Source organism: Microcebus murinus, chromosome 12, assembly GCF_040939455.1.
Source record: "Microcebus murinus isolate Inina chromosome 12, M.murinus_Inina_mat1.0, whole genome shotgun sequence".
NCBI classification, from domain to species: domain Eukaryota; kingdom Metazoa; phylum Chordata; class Mammalia; order Primates; family Cheirogaleidae; genus Microcebus; species Microcebus murinus.
Window position 1 is genome coordinate 82,586,995 of NC_134115.1, and position 27,073 is coordinate 82,614,067.

The following is a 27,073-nucleotide window of genomic DNA, read 5'->3' on the forward strand; positions in this document are numbered from 1 at the left end:
ATAAGCAACCATCTGTTAAATAGTTACTAAAAACCAGGTGTTATGCTAATTAATTCACATAAATTTTGCAGTTAATTAAAGGGTTAAAAAAACCCTTGTGAGAATATTAGTTATAGAAACTGAGGCCTGGAAACTTTAGCAGTTTAACTTGGTCAACAGAGGTTAGTCCCTCCCTCGTTTGTCCTTTGCCCGCATGATTCCTGGAATGGTTAGATGAAGGAAGGCAGATTGGAGGGATCCCTGAGCAGATTCAGTTCTGGAATATTGGTCTCATGGATGGAGTGGTTACTGTACATGGATTGGAACAGCACAAGATAAAGGAAAATTCCACCAGGAGTTATTTACTGATAGACCATGACTTTATATTTTGCTTCGGAAGCATGGAATACTTTGGAGAAGCATTCTTTCTTGTTGAATGTGAGAATGGGGCAAGAAAAGCTCTTCTCTAAGAAAAATGAGAAACTAGGTCTACTTTTAGTAGCTTTTGAGTGTTGGCTCTACAATATTTTTATTTTTCAGGGCAGTTCTGAGATAATGCATTTCCTTACTTAAGTTTCCGCAATTTCTCTAAAAATGTGGGGTATTCTGAGAACAAATAGCATACTAGTCCAGATATAAACACTGAAATTGTTCTTTTTGTCTTTTCTCTTTTAGGGAATAAGTGTTATTTTTAATGTCGCCCTTGGATTATTAAAGGTACTCGTTTATTCTTAAGCTGAGTTATCTGGCATTCCCTGTTCAGCACTGTCAATATGTTGATCTTAATCTCATTCTAAGTAGTCAATACTCTCATTGTCCCCGACCATGGATATGTGTAGGGGGCTCTGACAAAACTAACAAATATTTTCCGGGTATTATAAAAGTGCAGGGGTTATAAAATGCTTCTTATGCTTCTTTATGGCATACATTTTTTCTATATGTGGTTGTATCTTCTTACTTTCTTCAAGACTTCCAAGGATGACCTACTGTTGACAGACTTTGAAGGTGCCTTGAAGTTCTTCAGGGTTCAGCTTCCTAAGAGATACCGCTCAGAAGAAAATGCAAAAAAACTAATGGAATTAGCTTGCAACATGAAGGTAAAATGATTTTTGCATTAACTAAGATCCTTTTGTTCAGTTAATGCCTTACTATTCCTGATCAAACTATTAACATAATACATAAATAATCCTGGTAATAATGATATTTTCTTCTGTATTATATAATTTTTGCCTTTTTTCTCCAAAATACTTTCATGTATATTCTATGAATTAAGTCTCATTGCCTGCCTTTCTGCTGAACTCTAGGAATAGTATTACCCCCATTTTGAAGACAAACCAAAACACAAAGAGGCTGTAGCCCTTTAATCTTACAACTAATTAGTGGCAAAACTCAGATTTCATGACTTCTCCTGTGCTGGCTTTTAACTTTTAGCATTTGTTCTTATGGTCAGAAATTCCTTAAAATGAAACTATTAATACTGAAGAAAACCCCCTCAATTTTATCACTTCAAATGGCATTTGTGCTTTGTACAATTATTTTCAAGTAAAAAGATATAGGATCTCTTTGTGTTCATGTTATAATAAAAAGTAAAGTATTTTTAAAGAAAAAAATAATTGAGGGGGTTTAGCTTGGAATTTATGGGTAGATATAGGGTACATAAAAGACTGTCAAATTTACTTAATCTGGTGCCAGAGAATAGAACTAGTATCAGTGTATCAGGCAGATGTGGTAGTAGGGGATAAGCTGTACTATTTACAAAATAGAGCAGCAACTTGGAATTGGAGAGATCTGAATTCAAAGTTACTTCACCTAGTTAAGCCTTAATTTCCTCATCTGTAAAATATTGGACTTCTGATTCTAGTTATATGTCAGATTGAGCTAACTCGTAGACTACCCTTCTTTTTAACACATAGAGAAGCTAAATAAAATACAACCCGAGAAACGTTTAAATACCTATAATAACTTAAGATAAAGGAATGCCTGGATTCCTGAAACGAGTAACTCAAAGCTAGTATGTATAAACTGATATAACACATCCCAGGGGAGTATGAAACCATGTGTAGGTTTTAATGCTCACATAGACATAGTGGATATGGGGAAGTGAATGGGTGGGTGGATGGGTGAGTGAGTGAGTTGGTCTGTCTCTCTCCACTCGAGGAGACAGACCCTTAAAAATGAAATAAAATAAAAAGAAAGAAAAAGACATAGTGGATATGGTATATACAGTGCTTAACATAGTATCTGGTAATTACTAATGGTTCAAGAAACAATGGCTACTACTATAATTATATCCTATCTGGGTTTTCAAGCAAATATCAAATATTTTCCAGTAATATTTTCAAAGAGAATGGGTTTGCACAGAACATAAAACTAAGTAAGTTCTGAGATTCTTTTGAGTCACTCTTTCAGCATACAAGAGGATGCTTAGGATTTCTTTTCCTCCAAAATCTCCTTTCTCAGTGTTCCCATTTCAGTTAGTGGTACCTAGTTGCTCAGGCCAAAGACCTTGCTATTATCCTGGACTCCTCTCTTTCTCACACTCCACATTTAAGCCTGTTGTCATAATATATCCTGACTTTGATCACCACCCTCATAACTGACACCCTAACCTAACCATCATCATCATCATTTCCTGTTTCTGCAGTGGACCCCTCCCAGGCTTTTCTCAGTCCCATCTCTACCTTGCCTAAAACTCTGTACTGGCTTCTTATCTCACAGTAAAACTCAAGATTTCTTGTCATGGCTCACAAGGCCTGGCACAGTCATGCACGTGTATATGGCCCACAGAGCCTGGCACAGTCATGTACATGTATGTGGTCCACAAGGCCTGGACCTGGAAGCTTCTCTGATCCTATCCCCTACTATTAATACTTTTCCCCCTTGCTCTTTCCATTGCAGACACCTTGGTGCTGTTCTCAGACTTGCCAAACATGTTTGCCTCCTCAGGCCTTTGTGCTTGCTAGTTTCTCTGCCTGTAATGTTTTTCTCCTAGATGTCTGTGTGTCTTTACTGTCACCTCACCCAATAAAAGTCTCAACTATCAGTGAGGCCTTCCTCTCTAATTACAGTATATAAAGTAGCAGCTCCCCCCCCCAACCTTTTATACCCCTATCTCCTTACCCTATCTTATTTTCCCCCACTGGAGTGGAAGCTTTACAACAAAAGAGCCTTTATTTCTTTTGTTTACTGCTAAATCCTCAGAACTAAGAATAGGATCTGGTATATAAATACTGGTTGAATAAGTAAATGAATAAATACACTGTTGAGTTTCTACTAAGTGATTTACAAAGAAGAGTTAACATGGATTTGGGCAAAGCCTGAAAATAGCTTCCAGCCAGGGGTTTTGCCTTTTGAATTTCCATTAGCTTGAAACACTTTAATAATATATGGATCCTTTATTTCCATAGTCCAGATGGGAGGTGTCTATTATCTTTTTTTTCTTGCCTATTATTTCAGTGAATTAAGTCTGACAAGGCTGCCTTCAGCATGTCTACATAGCACTGTATTTTGTGCTTAGATATGTAATTCCTTTTAGCCCTGGAGAACTTTGTATGTTTGGGGTACACTTTGGATGATTCCCCCTATTTGCACATTATTTCAGGTGAGATAGTAATTTTTCTTGAAATTGACTCACAGCATGGAGAGCCTGCAGATTTACCAGGACAGGAGAGAATGGGATTTATCTGCCAAAAGGTGAGATACGGTGTGTACAGTTTAGTTTGTGATAATTAGTTGTCCTTTGGCAGCTATACTTAATACCGAAAAATATTAAGGGAGATATAGACAATAGTTGAACCATTTATTGGGAAAGTGATAATTCATAGTGTAATTTGCCAGTTCAAAATTAAGAAAAATCATTGGTAAGTGCGTCATGAGCCTTGCGTTCTGTGGCTTGCATGAGGTAGGAGTGTCTCAGCACAGGAAGTACACATGAGAGACTATAGTTTTGGACTCACCTTTAGACATGGAAAAGGGAGTTCATGGTATGTGAATGGTTTCAAAACAAGCTTTTGAATTTTTGGTGCAGAATTTACAAAGCAAACTTTTGCTCTGCAACTCAATGAAATCCTTTTCCATCATATTTTAATTGTTTTAAAATTGTGGCTCAATTTATTCAATTGTAGAGTTGACCCTTGAACAACATGGGTTTGAACTGCATGGGTCCACTTACACGTGGATTTTTTTTCAATAAAAGTTGCACCGAGTATGCCCACCTCTCTTGCCTCCCCTTCTACCTTTTGTGCCTCTGCCACCCCTGAGACAGCAAGACCAACCCCTCCTTTTCCTCCTCCTCTTCCCCCTACTCAACATGAAGATGATGAGGATGAAGATGTTTATGATGATCCATTTTCACTTAATGAATAGTAAATATAATTTCTTCATGATTTTGTTAATATTTTCTTTTCTCTGGCTTAGTTTATTGTAAAAATACAGTATATAATGCATATATAAAAGACAAAATATGTGTTAATTGATTATGTTGTCAGTAAGACTTCCAGTTAATAGTAACTATTAGTAATTAATTTGGGGGGAAGTCAAAAGTTATACATGGATTTTCAGCTGTACAGCGCATCACACCCTGAATCCTTGTGTTGTTCAAGAGTCAGCTGTGGGAATTTGCTTGACATGCCAGTCTAGGAAACACATAGCTACTTTTGTTCTCGTTGTTGTGTATTAACATTATGATATTGTTGTTGTAATTTCTGGTGTTTGTATAGTTCTTACAAGCGTCTTATTTTTTCCTCACATTACTCTGTGAGGCACATAGGGCAAATCAAGTGTAGAAACTGAGGCTTACAGAAGTCAAGTGACTTACCCAAGTGGTATTGGCTGTACAGTGACAGGAATCCTAGTAGAACTTCTGACTCCACTGCTTTCCACTCCATTCCACTGCCTCTTATTGCAAAAGTGCAACAAGAATTAAATTTGGTGTGGCAATATCCGAAATGGCCACAAGATGGGTGTATTGCTCATAAAGGTCTATATTCTTCTCTGCCCGTGGGTTTTTTTTTCCCCCTCTATGTATCATTCTCTGTCTCTGCCCTTACTTGCCTCTCTACTTCTTTTTCCAAGCCTTTTACTTCTCTACTTTTCCCTCTTTCTCCATAGAGTGAACTTATTATGGTTCTGAAATAGTGTATTTATTTCTTGAGGAGTTTAAATCCTCTATTCTTAATTTAAAATTTAAACATACATCAGTCTCCTTTTATGGGTTGATGACCTGAGATAGAAAGATTGTTTTCCACTTCTGATATCAGATCTAAAAGGAATTCCATTCTAAATAGCTTATTCCAGGAGATCATGAAGGGTCCTGAAAGCTCCCACAACCCTTCCATACTCATAATTGTGCTATGTATACATAATCTGTGGGGACATGGGGATTGAAAAAAACAAATTCCTAGGTCTTGTAAAGTTTTGATTTAAGAAATATGAGAGGGAAACTATGTCTGTTATAGGGATTTTTGAGAACAAGTCAGATATGTGAGGCTAGTTTCAAAGAAATAGGAACCATGCTATAGGAGATAGCTCACTGAGTTTCTTAGATCAAACTTGAAGACTTGACCATTTTGCTACAGAATCTTGCTTAAGGTGAAATGGAATTTCTGTACCATTGCTTTGTTGGAATTTGTTATTTCAGACATAAAGTGAATGTGCCAGAATTCAAACTATTTGTGAGAAAAACAAAATAGCAGTATCTCCAAATTAATATAAACATAACCATTTTCTATTCAGAGAGAAACAAAACTCTTTGACATCCGGGAATATTTGCCCTTGGGGAATAATTTTTTCATGAGCTAAAACCAACACTAATTTGAAGTTCACTGCTTTTTCAAATCACTTGTGCAGTCAATATGTATTAGGATTTAAGCTCTATGAGGGCAGTGAGCTCATCAGTCTTGTCGGTGCATTCACAGAGTCTTACATAGTGCCCTAAAGTAGTGGAATAATCCTCACAGTAACCACATGAGGTCATTTAATAGAGAAGTATACTGAGACTTAGAGAATTGAAGTAAATTCTCAAAGGGTATAAAGTTGGTAAGTGGTAAAGTAGGGATTAGATCCGAGGAGTTTCAGACTGTGAAGTCAATTCCTATAATCATTGTGCTATACTGTAAATAAAGGATTGAATGAATGGGACAAGAGCTATGAGGTATTGGTCCCTTTTTGGTGATGTTGTCATGTAATGATGGGTAACTCAGTCTCTGTGTCAGAGTTGAAACTTACTCTCTATACACTGTAGCTAAGTTCAGCTTTCCTTATAACTAGATCAGATTGTAGTTTTATTTCTTTGCTTGTTCCTACCTTTTAGAATGGGATTTTCTCTGTAATGAGCCTTGAATTTTGCCAGCTGTCAAAAGGGCAGTAGTGGATACCACTTTCTTATTTTAATAAGCTTGTCTCCCTTAGTCTTTATCTGTTTGGTTTCTCTGTTACTAATATGTTTTTTGCATTTTAGAAAAATAATCTGATGGTAGAACCAGAATGCCTAATTCTATTTTGTGATCTTTGAAGGAGTTTGAGTGTGAACTATTCGAACAAATTAAATCTAAAAGCTCAGAAATTAAATAGAATGTTTCTTTCAAGTGATTAAGACTACAGGCCTTGGGGTCCCACAGACCTTGGCTCTTATCCTGGCTCTGCCTCAGAGAAATAAGATAATGCCTTTAAAGTACTAGCTTGGGCAGCAAGGGGAGACCCTATTTCTAAAATTTAAAAAAACGAAAAAAAATTAGCTAGGCAGTTGTAGTGGTACATGCTTGTAGTCCCAGCTACTTGGGAGATTGTGGCGAGAAAATCACATGAGCCTGGGAGTTCAAGACTGCAGTGAGCTGTGACCAGCCACTGTGCGTCTCCAGCCTGAGCAACAGAGTGAGTTTGATATAGCTGTTGCTCACATCTCTCAAACACCAAAGCTCTTTTGGCCTGCCTTGTTTTGACCTTCTCTGCACATGCATCCAGAGTACTGTCATCAGTCCAAGTTATCAAACATTTATAGATTTTCTTATGTGCCAAGAACTCTTCTCAATACTAAGCAGGCTACAGAGATAAATAAGAAATAAGAATCGCCCCAGATTTGCATTCTTATGCTGGTGTTGACACTTAACACTGGGTTCTTGATTTTGGACAAGTTACTTAACCTATCTAGGTGTCGATTTCTCATCAGTAAAATGAGAGAAATAATCCCTGCTCTGTCCATCTCAAAAAGTTGTTTTGATGATTAAACAAAATAGTAAGTATAGAGGCATCTTGTTACCTTTAAAGTCCTATGTAAATTTTAGGTTCTTTTAATCAGCAATGAAAATCATAGTCCCTGCTCAAAGCATTCTTAATCAAGAAAATGGACATGTGACAGACATCTTTAGCTTCCTGTTAATCCTACCACACAAAGCAGTGAGGACTTTGGGAGTCAGGATCTCCTTAATCTACCAGACCTCTTCTTACCCCCACCATTCGCCCACTTACCCAGACAACATAATTCAGCCTCACTATGCAGAGCTACTAACAGTCAACTTCCCACCTTCACTGGACTTACTATGACTCCAGCCCAGCAGGGATTCTGACCTTTGCAACTGTTTTTGAAGCCAGACTTGGAAATCAGCTCCTCTTCCAAAGTCAGCCTATTTCATGCTTTTCTGCGTTAAATAGACTTTGTTTAAATGGCCCATTGCTTGCAGCACATGTTCAGAGAATAGCACTGTCTCTTGATTTAGGACAGGATGCCAAAAAAAAAAAACAAGTAATACCATTTGTTGAAAAGACCTCACTGTATTTTTGGCACTGTTCTGAGCACTTTATATACATTTTATATCAGTTCATCCTCATAACAGTCATCCTCGTAAATACTGTTAGGATTTTTACAGATGAGAAAGCTGAGATTTAGAGAGATTAGGCAGCTTGCCCTTGGTGCCACAGCAAGTTGTTGCAGAGCCTTTGTCCATCTGCCTGCAAAGCTCAAACTCTTAATTGTCAGGCTGTACCACCTCACTCCTGTCCAGGTCACAGCCACTCTCTTTCTCCACCTGCGAGGGCCTCAACATCATTGCCTGCTCCAGAGGCTGATCAGAGACCAGCTTCCCCAGGCCAAGTGCATTGTCCAGTTCCTGTGACAGATTAATACCAAAGGAGAGGTGTTTTGTACTGAATTTGTACTTCTACCAAAATATCAAACTGGCATGCCTCAAGTTTCTACCTTCTCTCTAATTCAAGGTTTCTTAACCTGGGACCATGGATAGGCCTCAGGGGGCCATGAGTCCTCTGAAATGGTATGCAGGATGATTTATTGTTGGGGGAGAGGGGAAGTTGGCTTTTGTGCTCTTTTTAGGGGGGAGAAACCATGGGTCTCAAGAGACCTTCAAAGTGGTACAGTCCCTAAACAGTGGCAAGAGTAACTGTGCTAATTCACAATTACAAAGATATGGAATCAGCCTAAGTGCCCACCAATTGATGAGTGGATAAAGAAAAGTAGTGTGTGTGTGGGTGTGTGGGTGTGTGTGTGTGTATCATGGACTTTTACATGAAAGAGAAATAAACTTCTGTTGTCTTAAAAAAAAAAAAAGCACTACACTAATTGCAACAGTATATAAAATTGGTTTTACCTAAATTACAAATCCCATCTTATCCTAGGAATTTGTTAGGGTTCTTTTCCCCCTGAAAGTATGTTTAAACAGAACAAGGACAGAATTTCAAATTTAATCTTCTTTGAGGGCAAAAATATCTCTATGTGTGAAGCTGTGATTACCAAAGCCATCTGATAGGAGTTGGCTAACAATGGGTATGATTCAGAGCTCTGGGGCTGAATCTGTAGCTTCCCCTGCTTCCTGAATTCAATTAAAATGCTATTTTTATAAATAAGACACCAAATGAATCTTGGACTTTGAAGTCTCTGTTCATTAAGTATTTTCATGCTTACTATGTGACAGGCTTTGGGAATTTCACAATGAATAGGAGTTCCTGCCCTCATGGAGTCTGCATATTGGGATCTGTGTATGTCTTCATATCACTAATGCCCAGCAAAGAATACTGCATTGTAGTAGTGCTCAACTACTGGATAAATACTCTTGGTGCATCGTTAATAGGTTAAAAGGAAGGCCTTTGCCTTTGATTTGTTCAACATCTGATTAGAGTCCCAGTTACATTCTGGAGATACAGTGATAAGCAAAACAGATGTGGCCTGTTTCCTATTGGAAAGACAGACAATTAAGTAGGCACCTAATAATTGTAAACTTGGACAGGTGCCATGGAGGCATTGACCTGATGTTATGAGAATGCTCATGTATAACCAAAAGACATAGCCCGACAGGGGACAGGGTTTGCTATAAAAGAAGTGGTGTTGGAGCTCTGATCTGAAAGGTGAATGGGAGTGAGCCAGGTGGAGGTTATCCAGGCAGAAAGAATAGGCTTGCACTGCATGTTCACTTTGGATGACATTTCTATTTAGAAGAAAAGTCAATGCAAGGAAAAGCAGGGTCCTTTCTCCTTAATTTAGCAAGTATTTCTGGGCACTCCTTATGTGCATGGGCAGGGGACAGCAATGAGTGAAACACAATTCTGGCCTGGAGAAGACATTGATTATGTGACAGGCAGGCTGAGAGGTGCTGGTCTGTCCTGGGTGCAGTCTCAGAAGGAGGCTTAAATTGCTGCTTCTGCTGCTGGCACCTTCTGGTTCCCCATTCAGATGTCAGGAGGCAGTCTTTGTCTTGGGGTTTGGTGCCTCATAGGTAGCTTGAGTTGGCTGGCTCTGGTATGTAGCCATCCACACTATAGAAGTCAGCATCAGCTGTGAACCCATGAAAGCTATGGTGTTTTTATTTTGTGTTTGTGGTAAGAATGGAGGAAGAGGTATTTAAGGAAGAGGAGAGGGAGAGAGAGAAACTGAGAACAAGTGAGGCTAAAGAATGGGAAGAGCTGATAAAGAAGTCCCTGAGCTGATAAAGAAGTCAGAACTTTGGACCAGCAAGCTCTGTGGAAGATGGCTGAGCTTTGTGTGTGCCTAGAGGTTGTGAGAGGCAACCTCTGAGGATTGATTCAGAAGCAAGAATAGAGAAGCCCAGGATAATCACAAGAATGATTTTTTTCCTTTTTTTTTTTTTTATGAGAATGATTTTTAAACAGCATTTTTGTTTTTCTTATTTATAAAAACAATTCATGCTCGATGCAGAAATCTTGGAAAACATGGGAAAAGTGAAAAGAAATACCCATAGCCTATCACAAAATTGTAAGAAGCAAATGAGAGGTTGTCCTGTGTAAAGGTTCTAGCATTTACCAGGTATTCAGCATACATTAATTGTTGTTACAATGCTACGGGAAAATCAACCCTTTTTCTGTGAGGATAAGGCAGTTATAATACAGGTTCATGAAATATGGAAGAAATTGTTTTGTGATTAGCCCTTTAAAATGTATTTTTATGGGGGAAAATGTTAATTCTTCCTTATCCCAGCTGAGAATGAAAAGTTTTACAGGATTTGATGTCAATTGATTTTTTCAAAGTGCTGAAGGCACCTCATACCTGCTGCTGTCCCTTCCCACTCACACTGCAGAGCACTGGGATGAAGTATGTGCTGCCCACAAGCCTCATTTATTTTCTGTTCCTCTACTGTTGATCCATTAGGATTGTTTATAACATTTACTAATCACACAGACATTTTATTTAGGTGCTTTCTTTGTGGGTCACTTAGGTACGCAATAAAACTTTATCCCAGCATTGACCTTAAACCACAGAAGATCTGGATTTAAAGATGTTGCTGTCTAGCTGTGCCTCACCCCAAATGTTGGATGGGCATCTTGCTATAGACTGTAGCCAGAGCATAGTGCTGTCTTCCTTCCCACCCATCCTTGCACAGCAGCCAAACTCCAGGAATAGAGCTCTGATCAAAGCAGGGCTATAAGATCCCAACTAGGGGAGGTGTTCACAGAGTCAGTGGGAGAGGAACACCAGGCAGCTCAAGTAAGACTGAAAGGGCATAACAGAACAGGGAGATGCTGACACCATTGTGCCACAAATGTGGCCTTTTTCCATCACCTTTCTAGATCTCAATTTCTTCATCTATTATATAAGGAAGTTGGACTCTACTAGCTCTGAGACTTTTAGTAACCTGGACCTGGAGACCTAACAGGCAGATTATTGAAGCTTCAAGAAGGGATGAATATTGGCTTTATCATCATACTTTAAATTGTACATATCAGTTTTATCACTTTTCTATTATGTCTCATAATTTTAAAAAATGTAATTTAAAAAACACCCTAGGGAATGAGTTAGCAGTTTGGAAGAAGGAATCAAACAAAAGACAAACTGCATCTTAAAGATATGCCCTTGGGCCTTAGTTAGGGTTTTAGATTGAAGAAAGAAAGGGGCCAGCCAGTAAAGAGGGAAAAAACCTGTTAAGTAGAAGGAAAGCCAAGAGAATAAAGGGAGAAAATATTTTCTAGAAGAAAAAGAAGTGGAGTGGTTATGTTGAAGCATGAAAGTCAAGAAGTTTGATGTCTAGTTAGGAGAGGTAGGATCCACTGGACAGAGTAAAACACCACGAGTGACTTTCAAGAGGGTACTTTCTATAGAGTAAGAGCAAAAGCCTGATTTATAGAGATTAAGGAGGGAGAGATTATGAAGCAATGGACATGAAGATATAGGCCTGTGGTTTGCAATGGTTGGTAAGAAAAGGCTTGAGAGAAGGACAGTAGTTTGATGGGGTGAAAGGGCATCTAAGTGGAGTGGTCAGCAGAGCTGTGTCTTTAAGGGCAGAGAGAATTGTCCGTATTTGAAGGCAGCACAGAAGGAGCTAGTAGGGAGGACAGGAGATAGAGATGTGGTAGGATAGTGAGGTGCCTACAATTTGGACTTTTGATGGAGTCCAAACACCTGGGCTCAAATCCTAGATCTGCCTGTCCCTTATTGAATAACCTTGGTCAAGTTACATAACCAACTACCTGATACCTCAGTTAACTTGCCTGTAAAATGAGGATGATAATAGTGTACAAGTGTTGTGAGGTCACAGATTTAAAGCATTTAGCAGCACTGCTGGTATATGCTAAGTAAGATGGACGCTTATTATTATTAGGGCAAGTAGGACCCAGAACTCACATAAGAGGTGCCATCTATAGAGTGTTCATTAAAATATTAAGAACCAAATATCTCCAACAGAACCCTGGACATAGTAGTCATTGAGCAGGAATTTTGGGTTCTTGGCTTATACCCCACTCTGATGATTTCACTCCAAAAAAACAGGAAACACCACTTCCATTTGTGACTGGGTTGCTTAGATCACCAGAAGTCTTGCTCCTCTGTGTAGGCACTGAAGTACCCACCACTTTCTGATACTTCTTAATTTGTGCTATGATTTATCCTACAGATTAGTCAGAAGAAGTTGAAAAAATATGAAAAAGAATATCACACCATGAGGGAACAGCAGGCCCAACAAGAAGACCCCATCGAGCGATTTGAGGTTTGTTTACTTATGGCCTAGATGATGTGAGGAGCTTCCAGCCTTTCATTTCATATAATTGTGCCTGTAACTAGCTTTATACATCTTTTTTTAAAATTCAGTTCCACTGTTTCTGGGTTCAAGTTTAAGTTTGAGTTTACAAATGAGAAAGCAAGATCTTTTTTGCTTCACACCAGCTGCCTAGTTTGTTATAGTTCTGCGGCCTTTCATCACAGTTAAGTAGCTACTTGACAAGGTCACTTAAATCAGTTAAGTATTTCTTTATGGAGATAGAAAATAAGAAAGTGTTGATTTAGAAACACATCAGGACCAGCCACATATCTTATTATTTCCATAAGATACAGAAATTCATTTTGAGGTTTAGCCATGAGAAATTGTCATTTCCATGTGATTTTTATGTGTCTGTAACTGGTTTGTTTCTACCCTTCAGCGGGAGAATAGGCGTCTACAAGAAGCTAACATGAGGTTGGAACAGGAAAACGATGACTTAGCCCATGAGCTGGTGACAAGCAAGATTGCACTGAGGAAGGACCTGGATAATGTAAGTCAGAGAAGTCTGAAGGGAAAGGTTATACTGAAACACTTGACTTCTCTCTTAATCAAGTGAAATTCTTTCATTTTAGTGTTTGTTATTTTAGTTACCTACAAAGTTTCCCTCTTATGGTACAACTTGCTCGTCAGCATTACTTCCCTCCTTTCCTTCAGGGATTATCAGTTATCTCACTAAGCCCTCCTTACTATGTTCTTTTCTCATTGTACACACAATCCCTGACCTCTTTCCCTCACATTGATTGAGAGACCTTTTGGCTAGTTCTTATGTTATCACAATTGGCAGTAGCATTTAATCATTATTACTTCCTTAACTTCCTCCTAGACAAGAAGAGATTTTGTTATCATATATTTCGTGCCTGTTGAATATTCCAATTGGAATGCAACTCAGTGCCTCAGCAACTTGCAGTTTCATCAGTAACTTCTGTTGGCTGAATGTTCCATTTTTCTATGCTTCTCCTAATCTTAAAAATTTGAGATGACGACTTTCCTGGCAGGGTGCTTTTCCATTTTCTGTACTATAAGCTTCCCTTAGAAGAAGGTATAGTCTCTCCATACATGGTTTAGGTGAGGGGGTGGCAAACTTTTTCTGTAAAGGTATAGACAGTAAACATTTAAGGCTTTGTGGTTATACAGTCTCTGTTGCTACTACTTAACTCTGCCATTGGCCCCAAAGCAGCCATAGACAATATGAAAATGAACGAGGATGGCTCAGTTCCAGTAAACATTCTATACAAAAATAGATGGTAAGTTGCTTTGGCCCATGAAGTATAGTTTGCCAAACCCTGACTTAGATTTTCCTGCCAGGCTTCTAGGATTATTCTATTGCTCGTTGGTTTCCTAAGGATCTAGGGGTAGGCTCAGGGTCTATGGGGATCCTACATTATATATTGAACCTTATAGGATATCTTTGACATCCACCAAAAGTGTATGAAAATTTTGCATACTAGTGCACTACTTTGAAAATTTGTGCTTTCATTAGATTCTCATAGGTAGAAAGTCTGTGGTTTCATTAGATTCTCAAAGTGATGAACACATGAGTTGAAGAGAAAGGGCACAGCACCTACCAGCTCTCAATACTGGTCAGTAGAAATAGAAGAATGGTATAAAAATGTTGGACAGATCTGGATTCTAATACCAGATAACCTACTTTCAGCTCACTTTGGACACCTGTAAAATGTGGGGAGGTAGAGTAATAGCTGTGTCACAGGGTATAGTGAAAATTACATGATTTGGTATATATGAAAGGCATCACCAAAAAAAGGCACAGACAGTGTGAATTATTCTGCTTGTTATCTACACATAGCTTCATGTAACTGAGAAAGCTCCTTCTTCCAGTTTTTGCACCTAGTGTTTCAAGGTCATTAGCCCTCAGTGACCAGAACCTGATATCTCTGACTGCTGTTGGTTTACCATAGTCTGCTCATCAGGGCCGAGTTTTCTCCTTGGGGTACAGATTGCCAGCATACTCTCTGTTCTTCTTTGTAGAAACACTATACGGGTCATTCCCTCACTGTTGAAACATTTGTGCCTAGTGAGTGTAGGGAGGGAGGTATACATTAAGCAGGGACTACTGAAGCAGGGCCAGAGGTGTACACCTGACATGGCCCTTAGAGCAGCTGTGGGTCATGTGGAAAGGAGGTACAAAGGAAAGGAAAAGAAAAGAAAATGGTCTCTGAACAGGAGCCATTGTGTTCTATAATGAAATTATATTAAGATGCAGCGTGGGCTAAAATTCCAGGTGGATATTTTAGTTTGAGCTGTTGTATTTTCTAGTCACACAGGCCAAGTAATAATGTTGACATCCCACTAGTTTGAAGCGGATCATAGACTAACTGTGTTCTTGAAACTTGTCCCTAACAGTGTGAACCTTTTTTCAAGTTGTCTTATCCTGATACAATGGTCAAAGAATTAGGTTACATTCCTGATACCAGGAGTGAGAAATAATAAAAATAATAATACAAGCGTCCATTTACTGATGATCTGTGGTGCCAGCAGTATTATAGCACTCTACTAAACTCTCATATCTGTTATCCTTACCTCAACCTTGTGAGGACAATAACATGAGCCCCATTTACGGATCAGGATTTAAAAAAAAAAATCATAAAACTTGAGACTCAGGGAGGTGAAGACACCCAGGAAGAAGCAGAGCCAGAAATCTAACCCAGACTCATCTAACAGCCTGCTCAGGCTCTTTTTTTAATAATGCCACACTGTCTCTACAATAAATATGAGACAAGAAGCTGTGATTCTGACACATAACAGCTAACATTTCTTGAGCACTTACCAAGTGCTAGACACTGTTGTAAGTGCTTTGTATATATTATCTTTTCAAATCCTCGAAATAGTCCGTCTTGTAGAAGGGATGTATGATTCCCATTTTACTGATGAGGAAACTGAGGCAAAAAGTGGTTAAATATCTTACAGAGATCACCCAGCCTAGTCAGTGTCAGGGCCCTCTGGCACAAGAGCCCACACTCCTAACCAGGCTGAGGAGCAGGGCCCTGCTGACTTTAGAGTTCAGAAGCATCCAACTTGGGTCCTGTCTTCCAGCCATGTAACATGCCAAGGAGACAAGCCTTTTCTATAGGGGACTTTCCTTTCAAATTTAACTTCTCTTGTTTCTTTTGAATCATCACTGAGAATCAGCTAGGTTCTTCTTCCCAGTGAAGGGAGAAATGGAGGGTCTTCTCTTTTTTGTGTGACATGAGGGATTCAGTTGGGTTTTTCAAATTTTTTTATTTTTTGTAGAGACAGGGTCTCGCTCTGTTGCCCAGGCTGGTCCCAAATTCCTGGCCTTAAGTGATCCTACCCACTCAGTCTCCCAAGGTGCTGGGATTACAGGTATGAACCACTGTGCCCTGGCCATGTTAGGTTTTTGGAAGAGCTTCATTTCTTTCAGTTCTTTGCTTCCTGCATCCCACAGAAAAGCTCTGATGTGAGGCTTAAACACAATTTCCAGAGCCCTCTTTGTATTTCCAATTGATTTTACATCACTTTTGTTGTTCATCACTTGTCACTTTTGCTATTCTTCACACAGCAGCTGTGGTGAAATTCCAAGTCAGCCACTTAATCCCTGGGTGACCCCAATCAAGCTTTCTCCTCTATGAAATGGGAGTAATGACTAGACTTGGTGCTGAAAGGGTGAGAGGGAACCTTTGTAAGGTTCTTGGCAGGCCTGACAGGACTGTGTCAGATACCCCTGTGGCATGGTCGTTCCTCTGCAGTGAAATAGACATAAGAGTAAAGGAAACTGACTTGGGAGCCCAGTCACTGGGATGTGACCTTTGGCTCCACCAGGTATTAGTTTGTGATCTTGAGCAGGTTGCTAAACTTTCCCCATTGAATTACTTTGACCCTTTTATTAAAAATCAATTGACCCTATATGTGTGTGTCTACTTTTTGATTCTTTATCTGCTCTATCGATCTGTGTGTCTATCTATCCTTATGCCAGTACCACACTGTCTTGGTTATTGTAGCTTTATAATCTTAAAATCAGGTCAAGTGAGTCCTCCAACTTTGTTCTTTTAGAAAATTATTTGCCTACTATAAATCCCTTGCATTTCTACGTAAATATTAGAATCAGCCAGTCAATTTCTAGAAATAAAAGCCTTCTGGGATTTTGAGTGGAGTTTCATTGAATCTGTAAATCAGCTTGGAGAGAATTGATACCTGAACAATAATTGAGCCTTCCAATACATGAAATATGTTACAATTTTCATTTATTAAGGTCTTTCTTGATTACTCTCAGCAATGTTTAGTTTTCACTTTATAAGACTTGTGCATGTTTTAATTTATTGCAAAATGGTATTTTTATTTTATTTTCCAATATTTTTGGGGGGATTCAAACAACAGAAATTTTCTCACAATCCTGGACGTTAAAAGTCTGAAATCAAGGTGTTAGCAGGGTTTGTTTCTTCTGAAGTCTCCTTGGCTTGCAGAAGGCCACCTTCTTGCTGTGTCTTCACATGGTCTTCCCTGTCTCCAGTTTTTTATTGCTGGTCTTTACAAATACAGTAGATTTCTGTGTTGCATCCTTGTATCCTGTGATCTTGCTAAACTCACATATCTAGTAGCGTTTTCATATATATTTTTTTTAGGGTTTTCTGCATATGTCATCATTAACTCTGAATATAGGCAATTTTACTTCAAGTTTTTCTGCCGTATTTTTTTTTCTTGCTTCACTACACTGACCAGGATATTCAGAACCATGCTGAATGGTGAGAGTGGACATCATTGCCTTGTTCCAGACATTAGCTATAGGTTTTTCATAGAGCAGGTTGAGGAAGCTTTCTTCTGTTCCTATTTGCTTAGAGTTTTTGTCATGAATGGGTGTTGAGTTTTTAACTGATTTTTCAATATAACCAACCTTACATTTGTAGGATAAACTTCACCTGGGGTTTCTATTTTTTATTAAGATTTTAACTTTTATTAAATATTTTTATATTCATAAGGAATATTTGTCTCATGTTTTCTTTAATGTTTTTGTCTATTTTTGCTGTCACGGTAATTCTAGCCTCATAAAATGAATTGGGAATTATTCTCTCCTATTTTCTTAAGGATTCTGTGTAGTATTGATCTTTGATTAAATCTTTAGTTGCCCAGTGAAGTCATGCTGGCCTGGAGTTTCCTTTACAGGAAATTATTTAATTGTGAATTCAATTTCTTTTTAGTAGAGCTATACAAATTTTCTAACTTGTCATATGTCCATTTTTATAATTTGTGTCTTTCACATCATTTATCCATTTCATCTTGTCAGCATGTATTGATATAAATAAGGTTGTTGATATTTGCTTATTCTTGCAATGTTTATAGCATCTGTAGAGATGTCCCCTCTTTTATTCTTGATATATTTGTGTTTTTTCCCTTTTTTTCTTTAATCAATCTAGCTAGAAGTTTAACAGTTGTGTTGATCTTTTTAAAAGCCAACTTTTGGTTTCACTAATTTTTCTCTATTTTGTTTTATTGATTTCTGCTTTTTATTATACACCTCTACTTGCTTTGGGCTTAATTTGCTCTTTTTCTGACTTTTTAGAGAGAAAGCTTGAATAATTGATTATGGACCTTCTTTTCTAAAATATGCATTTAAATACCCATGTAAGCACAGTTTTCAGCTGCATCCATTCTGACAAATTGTGTTTGGGTTTTTCGTGTGTATTTTTGCCATTGAATTGTACACTATTTTTTATTTTATTTTTATTTATTTTTTTTTTTGAGACAGAGTTTCGCTTTGTTGCCCAGGCTAGAGTGAGTGCTGTAGCATCAGCCTAGCTCACAGCAACCTCAAACTCCTGAGCTCAAGCAATCCTACTGCCTCAGTCTCCCGAGTAGCTGGGACCACAGGCATGCATCACCATGCCCGGCTAATTTTTTCTATATATATATTAGTTGGCCAATTAATTTCTTTCTATTTATAGTAGAGACGGGGTCTCACTCTTGCTCAGGCTGGTCTTGAACTCCTGACCTCGAGCAATCCACCCACCTCAGCTTCCCAGAGTGCTAGGATTACAGGCGTGAGCCACTGCGCCCGGCCTACGCTATTTTTTTAATTTCAGAATATTACAGGGGATACAAGTGTTTTGATTACATGGTAATCATGCTTTTGTATACTGCTTGAGTCAAAGTTATAAGTGTGCCTGTCACTCAGATAGTGTCCATTGTACCTGTTATATGTGATTTTCATTCAGTTCTTGTTATTTCTTCTTTGACCTATACTAGTTAATTAGTGGTATTTAATTTAATTTCCAAATATTAGAAATTTTTTCCTAAAATTTTTCTATTGTTTCTTTCTAATTTAATTGTTGTGATCTGAGATTATATTGTCTGATTTTATTTTATTTTATTTTTTTTTTTTTTGAGACAGAGTCTCACTTTGTTGCCCAGGCTAGAGTGAGTGCCGTGGCGTCAGCCTAGCTCACAGCAACCTCAAACTCCTGGGCTCGAGTGATCCTTCTGCCTCAGCCTCCCAGGTAGCTGGGACTACAGGCATGCGCCACCATGCCCGGCTAATTTTTTATATATATATATCAGTTGGCCAATTAATTTCTTTCTATTTATAGTAGAGACGGGGTCTCGCTCTTGCTCAGGCTGGTTTTGAACTCCTGACCTTGAGCAATCCGCCCGCCTCGGCCTCCCAAGAGCTAGGATTACAGGCGTGAGCCACAGCGCCCGGCCTATTGTCTGATTTTAATCCTTTTAAAATATATTGATACTTTATAGTTTACTGTATAGCCTATATCCCACATGCACTTGGAAAATATGTATGCTCTCTTGTGGGTGGAGTATTCTATGCCAGTTAGGTCAAATTGGCTGATAGTGTTGTTCAAGTCTTCTGCAGACTTGATTTTCTCTCTGCTTGTTCTGTCACTTACTGAGAGAGCAGTGTAGAAGTCTCTGACTATAATTGTGCTTTTTTTTTTCTCTTTCTCTTTTTGGTTAATAGGTTTTTGTTACATGTAATTCGAATTTCTGCATATATTTCAGATTGTTTCATCTTCTTAATGGAGTGACTCCTTTATCATTATGAAATGTCACTCTTTGTCCCTGGTAATCCTTATTTGTTCCACAATTTATCAGATACTTATATAGCCACTCCAACTTTCATGTTATTATATGGCATGTGCATCTTTTTCCATCCCTTTACTTTTAACATATCTGTGTCTTTATATTTAAAACAGGGTTCTATTTTGTCCAAATGGGAATTAGCTTTCTATTTGTCCCAAATTCTGGGTTTTTTTTTTTCCTTTTTCTGCATTCTTTGATTTAATTGGGTATTTCATGGTTCCATTTTTCTCTCCTCTTCTGTCTTATAAGCTAATCTAGAGCCCCCTCCTCTCCGGAGCTCTGTCTGTAGTTTTCAGCTGCCTCAACTGCCCTGACCTTCCAACTGCCTCCTTAACCCCTTGACATCTTCATGCTCTGCCCGGAACCTAGGCAGAAAGCCAGGGTAAAAGTAGGATTCATTTTCTTTCCCCCAGAAACCATAGTTCTGCATTTATTGTTTTCAGTGTCTAAAAACAGTTGTTTTACATGTTTTCTCTGGTTTTCTGTTTATAGTGGGAGGATAAATCTGGTCCCTATTAATCCTTCATGAGTGGAAGTCTGGATTTATGTTTATCACCAGATACTCTCTCATGCATACATAAATACAGTGGCTATGCAGTGAGTGGAGTGCCATTAGACAACCCTGGTTGGGTCAGTCCAGTAGCCTCTGTGTACCTTCCTATTGATGGAGAATCAGCTCTAGGAGTGGTGGTACAAGTGCCGGGCTCAATGTCAGATGACCTGGTTTCAGATTCCACTCTGCTGCATACATTATGAGTGCTTGGGGAAATCACTTTCCTACTGAACTTTATAAACTGGGGAGTCAGCGTGGGCAGGGAAGACTCTTGAGTTAAAAGAGCCAGTTATCACCTGGCTCTTCCATACTTCTTAGAGTCAGTCTTGGTATTAATCATGTACCATGGTAATGATAATGAATAAAGCAGAGAACATAAGTGTGTGGCACAGTGCTCCAAAAGAACACTCAAAAGATGTTGTCCAACGGAGAGAGAATAGGTCGTTCCATCGGTCAAAGTAAAACAGAATCTTTAGCAGGTCTTCATTCTCCTTACTGATTATTTTCCTTGTTGTTTGATTCTCTTTATTTCCCTTTTGATTACTTCTTAGGCTTGAGCTAGAGAAAGAGATGATAAGCTACTCCCAGGAAGGGCAGGTCTTAACTGTAGGACTCCATTTAATTGTATGCATGTGCAGTTTGCCAGTAATCAGTGGCCTTTTGAATTTGCATATCATGCCATTCTCAGTTCACCTTTTAAGGACCCATGCCTTTGGAACCTCTTCTTCCCAAAGAAGATATGGGAGTGGAGGTATAGGGTAATGGAAAACTTAGGGGCTCAGCTATATAACTTGAGCTAGGTAATGTCAGAAACACCTGTTTAATTTCAGGAAATCCACCATACACTGCCAAGGGTTGTATATAAGTTGCCCAGAAGACACCCTTTATGTCTACTCCTTGATTGTTCTCTAATGTGGTGTAGTCATTCTTCAGTTATCCTTAGAGTGTCAGGAGCTTATGTCAGGAACAGATACATAATTTTCACTGAGACTCACGGAACTGCCCACCAGAACTTTGCATGCTTTTGAAAAAGACTAGGTTTGGGGGTAGCCATTAAAGATGTTAAAAAAGTGTTGGGGCCGGGCGCTGTGGCTCACGCCTGTAATCCTAGCTCTTGGGAGGCCGAGGCGGGCGGATTGCTCAAGGTCAGGAGTTCGAAACCAGCCTGAGCAAGAGCGAGACCCCGTCTCTACTATAAATAGAAAGAAATTAATTGGCCAACTGATATATATATAAAAAATTAGCCGGGCATGGTGGCGCATGCCTGTAGTCCCAGCTACTCGGGAGGCTGAGGCAGGAGGATCGCTTGAGCCCAGGAGTTTGAGGTTGCTGTGAGCTAGGCTGACACCACGGCACTCACTCTAGCCTGGACAACAAAGCGAGACTCTGTCTCAAAAAAAAAAAAAAAAAAAAAAAAGTGTTGGGAAAGGGGCATCCTCCTTTATCAGGTAAAAAGGAGAGCAAAATGCAGGACTTATTAGCAGAAGAAATACAGTTTGGAAGAAAACTAGGGTTTATTATTACTACTAATAACAATGACAGCTACTTTTTATTGTTTGCCATATTCAGCAGCACTACACTGAATGCTTTTCATGCTTTTTCCCTCAGATGAAGAACGTGAAAGTGAGAGGTTCTCAATCATGTATCCACGAGGCACATGGTCGGTGAACAATGGGAGTTGGGCCTAGGCTGTCTGATGCCAAAGGCTGAGCTCCTAGCCAGTGTCGTACACTACCCCTGTGCAAGGGACTGCTCCAGGCACTTCTGCAGCAGTGTAGTCTCCTTGTGACCTTGTGGATATCATTTTCCCCCTTTGAATCATAGTTCCCCATCATCTTAACATGTGAGCGTGCTACGTAATGTAAATCCATTCCAGTTCTCAGTTCCTATTCTGTGACAGCATATCTCAAATGTTTCAGGCTGAGGAAAAGGCAGATGCACTGAACAAGGAGCTGCTGATGACCAAACAGAAGTTGATTGATGCAGAAGAAGAGAAAAGAAGACTAGAAGATGAATCTGCTCAGGTGAGGGGAACTTTGTTCTTCCTCCACATTCCTCTATGTCCTGCAAATGTTTGAGAGTTGGAGTTCAGCTGATGACTTCCTGTTGGCACCAGAGAACCTGGGGACAGCAGGCTTCAGTTTTTCTTCAATGGCATTTTTTTTTAACTGTGTAAAGCATAAGAGTTCTTAGTAACTAAAGTCTAGGAAGAGACAGTGGGTTGAAACCCACCCTTTACTGGGGCAGGAGAATTTGCTGTGTATCAGTGTCTGCACATAACAAAGAAGAGGGGGTAGTATTTCTGCCGAAGGAAAGCACACATGGTATGTCTGGCTTTTCTCCTACTTGTCCTGTTGTCTTCCTCATAGAGCAAACTCTGGAATCCTTGTTCTGAGCTAGAGCTCTACAGTCACTGGGGGCACAGACCTGAGGTCAGTAGGACGAGCTCTGGGCGCCATGTGTGCTGGAGCAGCACCCTCCTCTCCCACTGAGCTCCTCCAGGAGACCCTGACAAAACACTTTCTGCATTAAAAATGAGGGGCTGAAAAAACTATAGCCCTTTCCCTCCCTAGCTTGTTGGTCTGTATTTGGTTTGTGCTCCCTGCTCAGCAAAGGTTCACAGGTTGGGTTGCACTGGCAGGGAAGAACTTCAGCAAAAGCCCCAATTTGGAATGGGGCTTGCCATTTTCAGAAGCTTCAACTGTTCTTTCTCTCTCCTGGTATCAAGAACAAGGGGTTAATGCTGCCTAATGAAGAAAGAAGGTAGATGAATTAGAGCCCTTCTAGAGTTAGTTAGGTCAGATACCTTCTGGAAAGCCTCACACTAAACAATTAGTGATAGAGCTTCCTTTGTTTGTCTGTTAAAACATTCACCTTTGCTTTCTTATGTGTGCAGCTAAAAGAAATGTGCCGCCGGGAACTCGACAAGGCAGAATCTGAGATTAAAAAAAATAGTTCCATCATTGGTGACTACAAGCAGGTGGGTTTGCGTACCCTGGCACTGTGTTGTGTGTTCAGAAGTCCTGCTTCCCTGGATGAAACTTATACTCTCCAAACCCAAATGCTTTAGCACTCTTTCAAATCCTGGCTCTGCTCCTTGCATTGACAAGTGACTTCACTTATTCTCAATAGTATGATAAGGAAAATAAACCCTGTTGGCAAGGACCATTATGATGATTCAAAAAGACCATGTTTGTACAGTGCCTGGCATAGTACCCAACACATAGCAGGTACTTCATAAATGAAACCCACAGTATCTTTTGGGGAGCATTTAGATTCAGAATTATGGACTTATATTTACATATGGTGGTCAACCAGTTTTCTCCCTGGCTGGTTGAGTTTTAAGAACATAACTTACTGTTCCTTCCTATGCCAGGATCTTAAGCTGGCTCCTGAATCTGGCAAGTTTCAGAAACCATCGGCCACTGAGTGTGGCACCGATGGGTTCCTGCAAATCTAGGTCGATGGATGTTCAGGTGGCACAGCTGGATGAACTTTAGCTCACCCATCAACTTCACCTCCACCCCCACCCCCAAGTAGTAAGCAGCCTGTTTGGTACTGTGCTAATTCCATTTAGTGTATTCCAGCTTACGCCATAGAATTTATCCTGGGCCCAAATTATGCAGGTGGATTACATTGCTCAAGAGATTTTCATTTTATATTTGTTTCTTCAGATTTGTTCTCAGTTGAGTGAAAGATTGGAGAAGCAGCAGACAGCTAATAAAGTGGAAATTGAGAAAATTCGGGTAAGGCTTCCTTTATCAAAGAGATTTTATACCACCTAGTTCATATTATGGCTGTATTCTCAGCATAACAGATATTGGGAGGGGGCAGTTGATTTCAAAAGTGAGAGAAGCTGAGGAGTACCTGATAAGACACATGTCAGGAGGCCTGGCTCTGTAATTGTCAACTAATATTATGCCTGTTTTCTCTGGAAAGGGAGTACAGATGACGCCAAAAGAGCTCTGGATTTAGATCTCAAAGTACAAGTGCCCAAGACTTCTGAATGCTGTTGGTAAGGCAGTTGGTCACTGCAGTGTGACCCTGAAGTAAAGGAGTCTTGCAAGTATTGGGTTTTGCCCGAGGTAGGGATGCAGAGGTCAGGATAATACGCTGTGGCTTATGGAGGCACTCTCCACCTGAGCTCATTCCTTCTACTCTAACAGATTCAAATACAGTGACAACTTTAATTTTTATTTTTTTTGTTTGTTTGTTTGTTTGTTTAGAGACAAGGTCTTGCTATGTTGCCCAGGCTGGCATTGAATTCCTGGACTCAAGTGATCCCCCACCTCAGCCTCAAGTAGCTGGGATTATGAGTGCACACCACCATGTCCGCCTTTGGACTTTAATTTTTTAATGTTTCGCTGCCAGTTTGGAGGATTTTTTAACTTGGTGCTTTCTTTCTTTACACCATACTTAGAGTGCTTGTCAAATTTTACTAGAATGAGTATTTACTGAAAGATGCTTTACTAAGATATTTGCAACTCGGTGGAGAGGAAGTTGGAAAAGTTCTGTGCTCATGCTATGTTGGCACATAGCAGTGTTATACCTGGCGCAGGCTGACATTGGCCTCCATGATAATCAGTGTTTAACTGGATATATCTTTAAAATTTTGTTTTCTGATTCACAAGCTGTAATAAATGCTCTTGCAAAAAATTTGGAAAATAAGAGTAAGGGGGAAAAACTTTGTAATCCACAGATAACATCATTAACACTTTGGTGTATGTTCCTTCAGTCTTTGTGTTTAGCACATAAAATTTCATTCATTCTAAGCTAAGCATTTTTTTTTCACATTTCTGTCTCAAAAGTGGGCCTTTTATAATTGGTTTGTGGTTTAATTGGCAGAATATTTTCTTAGAGGAGCATAAAACAATGTTTTAATAGTGGCATCTTATTTTGATAAAATATGGTATATATTTTATTTGTGACCATATTTTATATACATTTTTATGTCCTCTTTTTTTCAGCCAGCATTTATCCATTTTCCCACATTACGAGAAATTCCTTGAAAACCTTTTAGAGGCTGTGTACTTCCTTGTATACGCATACATTTAATTGCTCTCAGTTGTTGGATAGTTTATTCCCTCACCCACCACCTTTCTTCCTATTTCTAGTTCTGCAGTGAAAATTCTTGTACATAAATCTTTATCTTGGCTTGGTGCAGTGGCTCATGCCTGTAATCCTTGCCCTCTGAGAGGCCAAGACGGGCGGATCATTTGAGCTCAGGAGTTCAAGACCAGCCCGAGCAAGAGTGAGACTCTGTCTCTACTAAAAAAAAAAAAAAAAAAATAGAAATTAGTTGGACAACTAAAAGCATATAGAAAAAATTAGTTTGGCATGGTGGTGCATGCCTGTAGTCCCAGCTACTCAGAAGGCTGAGGCAGGAGGATTGCTTGAGCACAGGAGTTTGAGGTTGCTGTGAGCTTGGCTGATGCCATGGCACTCTAGCCCAAGGAGCAGAGTAAGACTCTGTCTCAATAAAAAAAAATCTTTATCTGATCATGGCTTCATTTTTTTCAGCCTGAGTTCCTAGAAGTAAGATTACTAGATTAAGAATATTTTCATTGCTTTTGATATATAATACTAGGTGACTTTCCCATTAGGTTATCTGCCAGTTTACAAAGAAAGCACAGGTTTTCAAAATCTGTAGTGCTCAAAAGAGAAGCCATCTCTTGGATCTCGTGGCCCCCGCAAAGATGTTTACACCATCCTAAAAGACCACTTTCTCCTCTTAGCCTCTTCCCATGTCACATTCAATTTCAGCAAAAAGTGGATGACTGTGAGCGCTGCCGGGAATTTTTCAACAAAGAAGGGCGTGTAAAGGGCATCAGCTCAACCAAGGAGGTTTTAGATGAGGACACAGATGAAGAGAAGGAGACTCTCAAGAACCAGCTGAGAGAGATGGAACTAGAACTGGCACAAACCAAGCTCCAATTGGTGGAAGCCGAGTGTAAGATACAGGTAATAGCAACAGAACTCAGACACAAGCTTGTGGGTTAGATTTCCTGTTTTGGACTAGCAACCCCAAGAATTATCTTTTATAGTTTGGGTTTTGACCCCCCTTTTAAACTTTGCCCATAATTCTCATGGGAAGAAGCCTAGTACTTGTTATTTGCCAGTGGTTTTTAAATCAGTATTTGGCCTGGCCTAAGGATTTGGACTTTTGTCATTTTGAGAATTACTCACAAAGCTCAGAATCTTTTTGGTGGGACAAAAAATACATGCTTTAAAATCACAGCTCTACCACTGAACTCTAACCTTGGCTTAGTAACCTCTCTGTACCTCAGGTTCCTCATGTACAAATGGGAATGATAAGAGTCATGATGATAGGTTGTTTTGAGCACTTAAATAAGATCATGCATAGAAAAGTGTCCACAGAGTGGTGGGGGCTCTATATAAATGTAAGCTTTCATTGTTCCAACTTCTGTCACTTAACTAGTTGGTGACCTTGGATACATTACCTAATTTATCTGAGCTTCCAATCCTGATGAAATCAGCACTTATTTTGGTTAACTTTATACTGACTGCATTGCTAGTTCCACCACCACCACTAAGCACCAAGCACTGTTTGTGGAAGGAACCAAGTTCAAGACAACACTTAGGGCCAGGTCTCCCTCATTCAACACACATTCACTGGCATCTGCTCTTTGCCAGGCCCTATTCTAGGTGTTGGGATTACAAAGCTAAGACATGGCAGTGTGACAGTCCAGGACACTCAGGAAAGGCATCACAGTACCTGAGCTGTGATCAAAGAACGAACAGGGGTTGCAGCTGCAGATGAGAAAGAACAGTATGCATTCCAGGCACAGGCAGTGTTCAGCAGCACAAAGGGAGGAGAGGGCCTGCCCAGTAGGGAGCCTCAGGAGTTCCTTCCATGAAATTGAGGAGAGTCTTTGGGCTGATACTGTGAAGCATCTCAAATGCCATGCTAGGAAGTTTAGACTTCAAAGGTGTTTGCTGGAAATTAATGATGCAGTCAAATCTAGAG

At 39.5% G+C, this 27,073-nt stretch overlaps 1 protein-coding gene across 5 annotated transcripts in view; it reads left to right on the forward strand.

The window, feature by feature from the left end:
- The window catches only part of RABGAP1 (RAB GTPase activating protein 1), a 155,861-nt gene that overhangs the window by 126,777 nt on the left and 2,011 nt on the right, over positions 1-27,073 (forward strand). For all 5 annotated transcript variants that reach the window (XM_076009019.1, XM_012771822.3, XM_012771823.2 and 2 more), the window contains 8 exons: positions 655-696; positions 948-1,076; positions 12,327-12,419; positions 12,850-12,960; positions 22,005-22,109; positions 22,982-23,065; positions 23,760-23,831; positions 25,849-26,046. In XM_076009019.1, the coding sequence (XP_075865134.1) occupies positions 655-696; positions 948-1,076; positions 12,327-12,419; positions 12,850-12,960; positions 22,005-22,109; positions 22,982-23,065; positions 23,760-23,831; positions 25,849-26,046 (834 nt within the window). The remainder of the gene's footprint in view (positions 1-654; positions 697-947; positions 1,077-12,326; positions 12,420-12,849; positions 12,961-22,004; positions 22,110-22,981; positions 23,066-23,759; positions 23,832-25,848; positions 26,047-27,073) is intronic.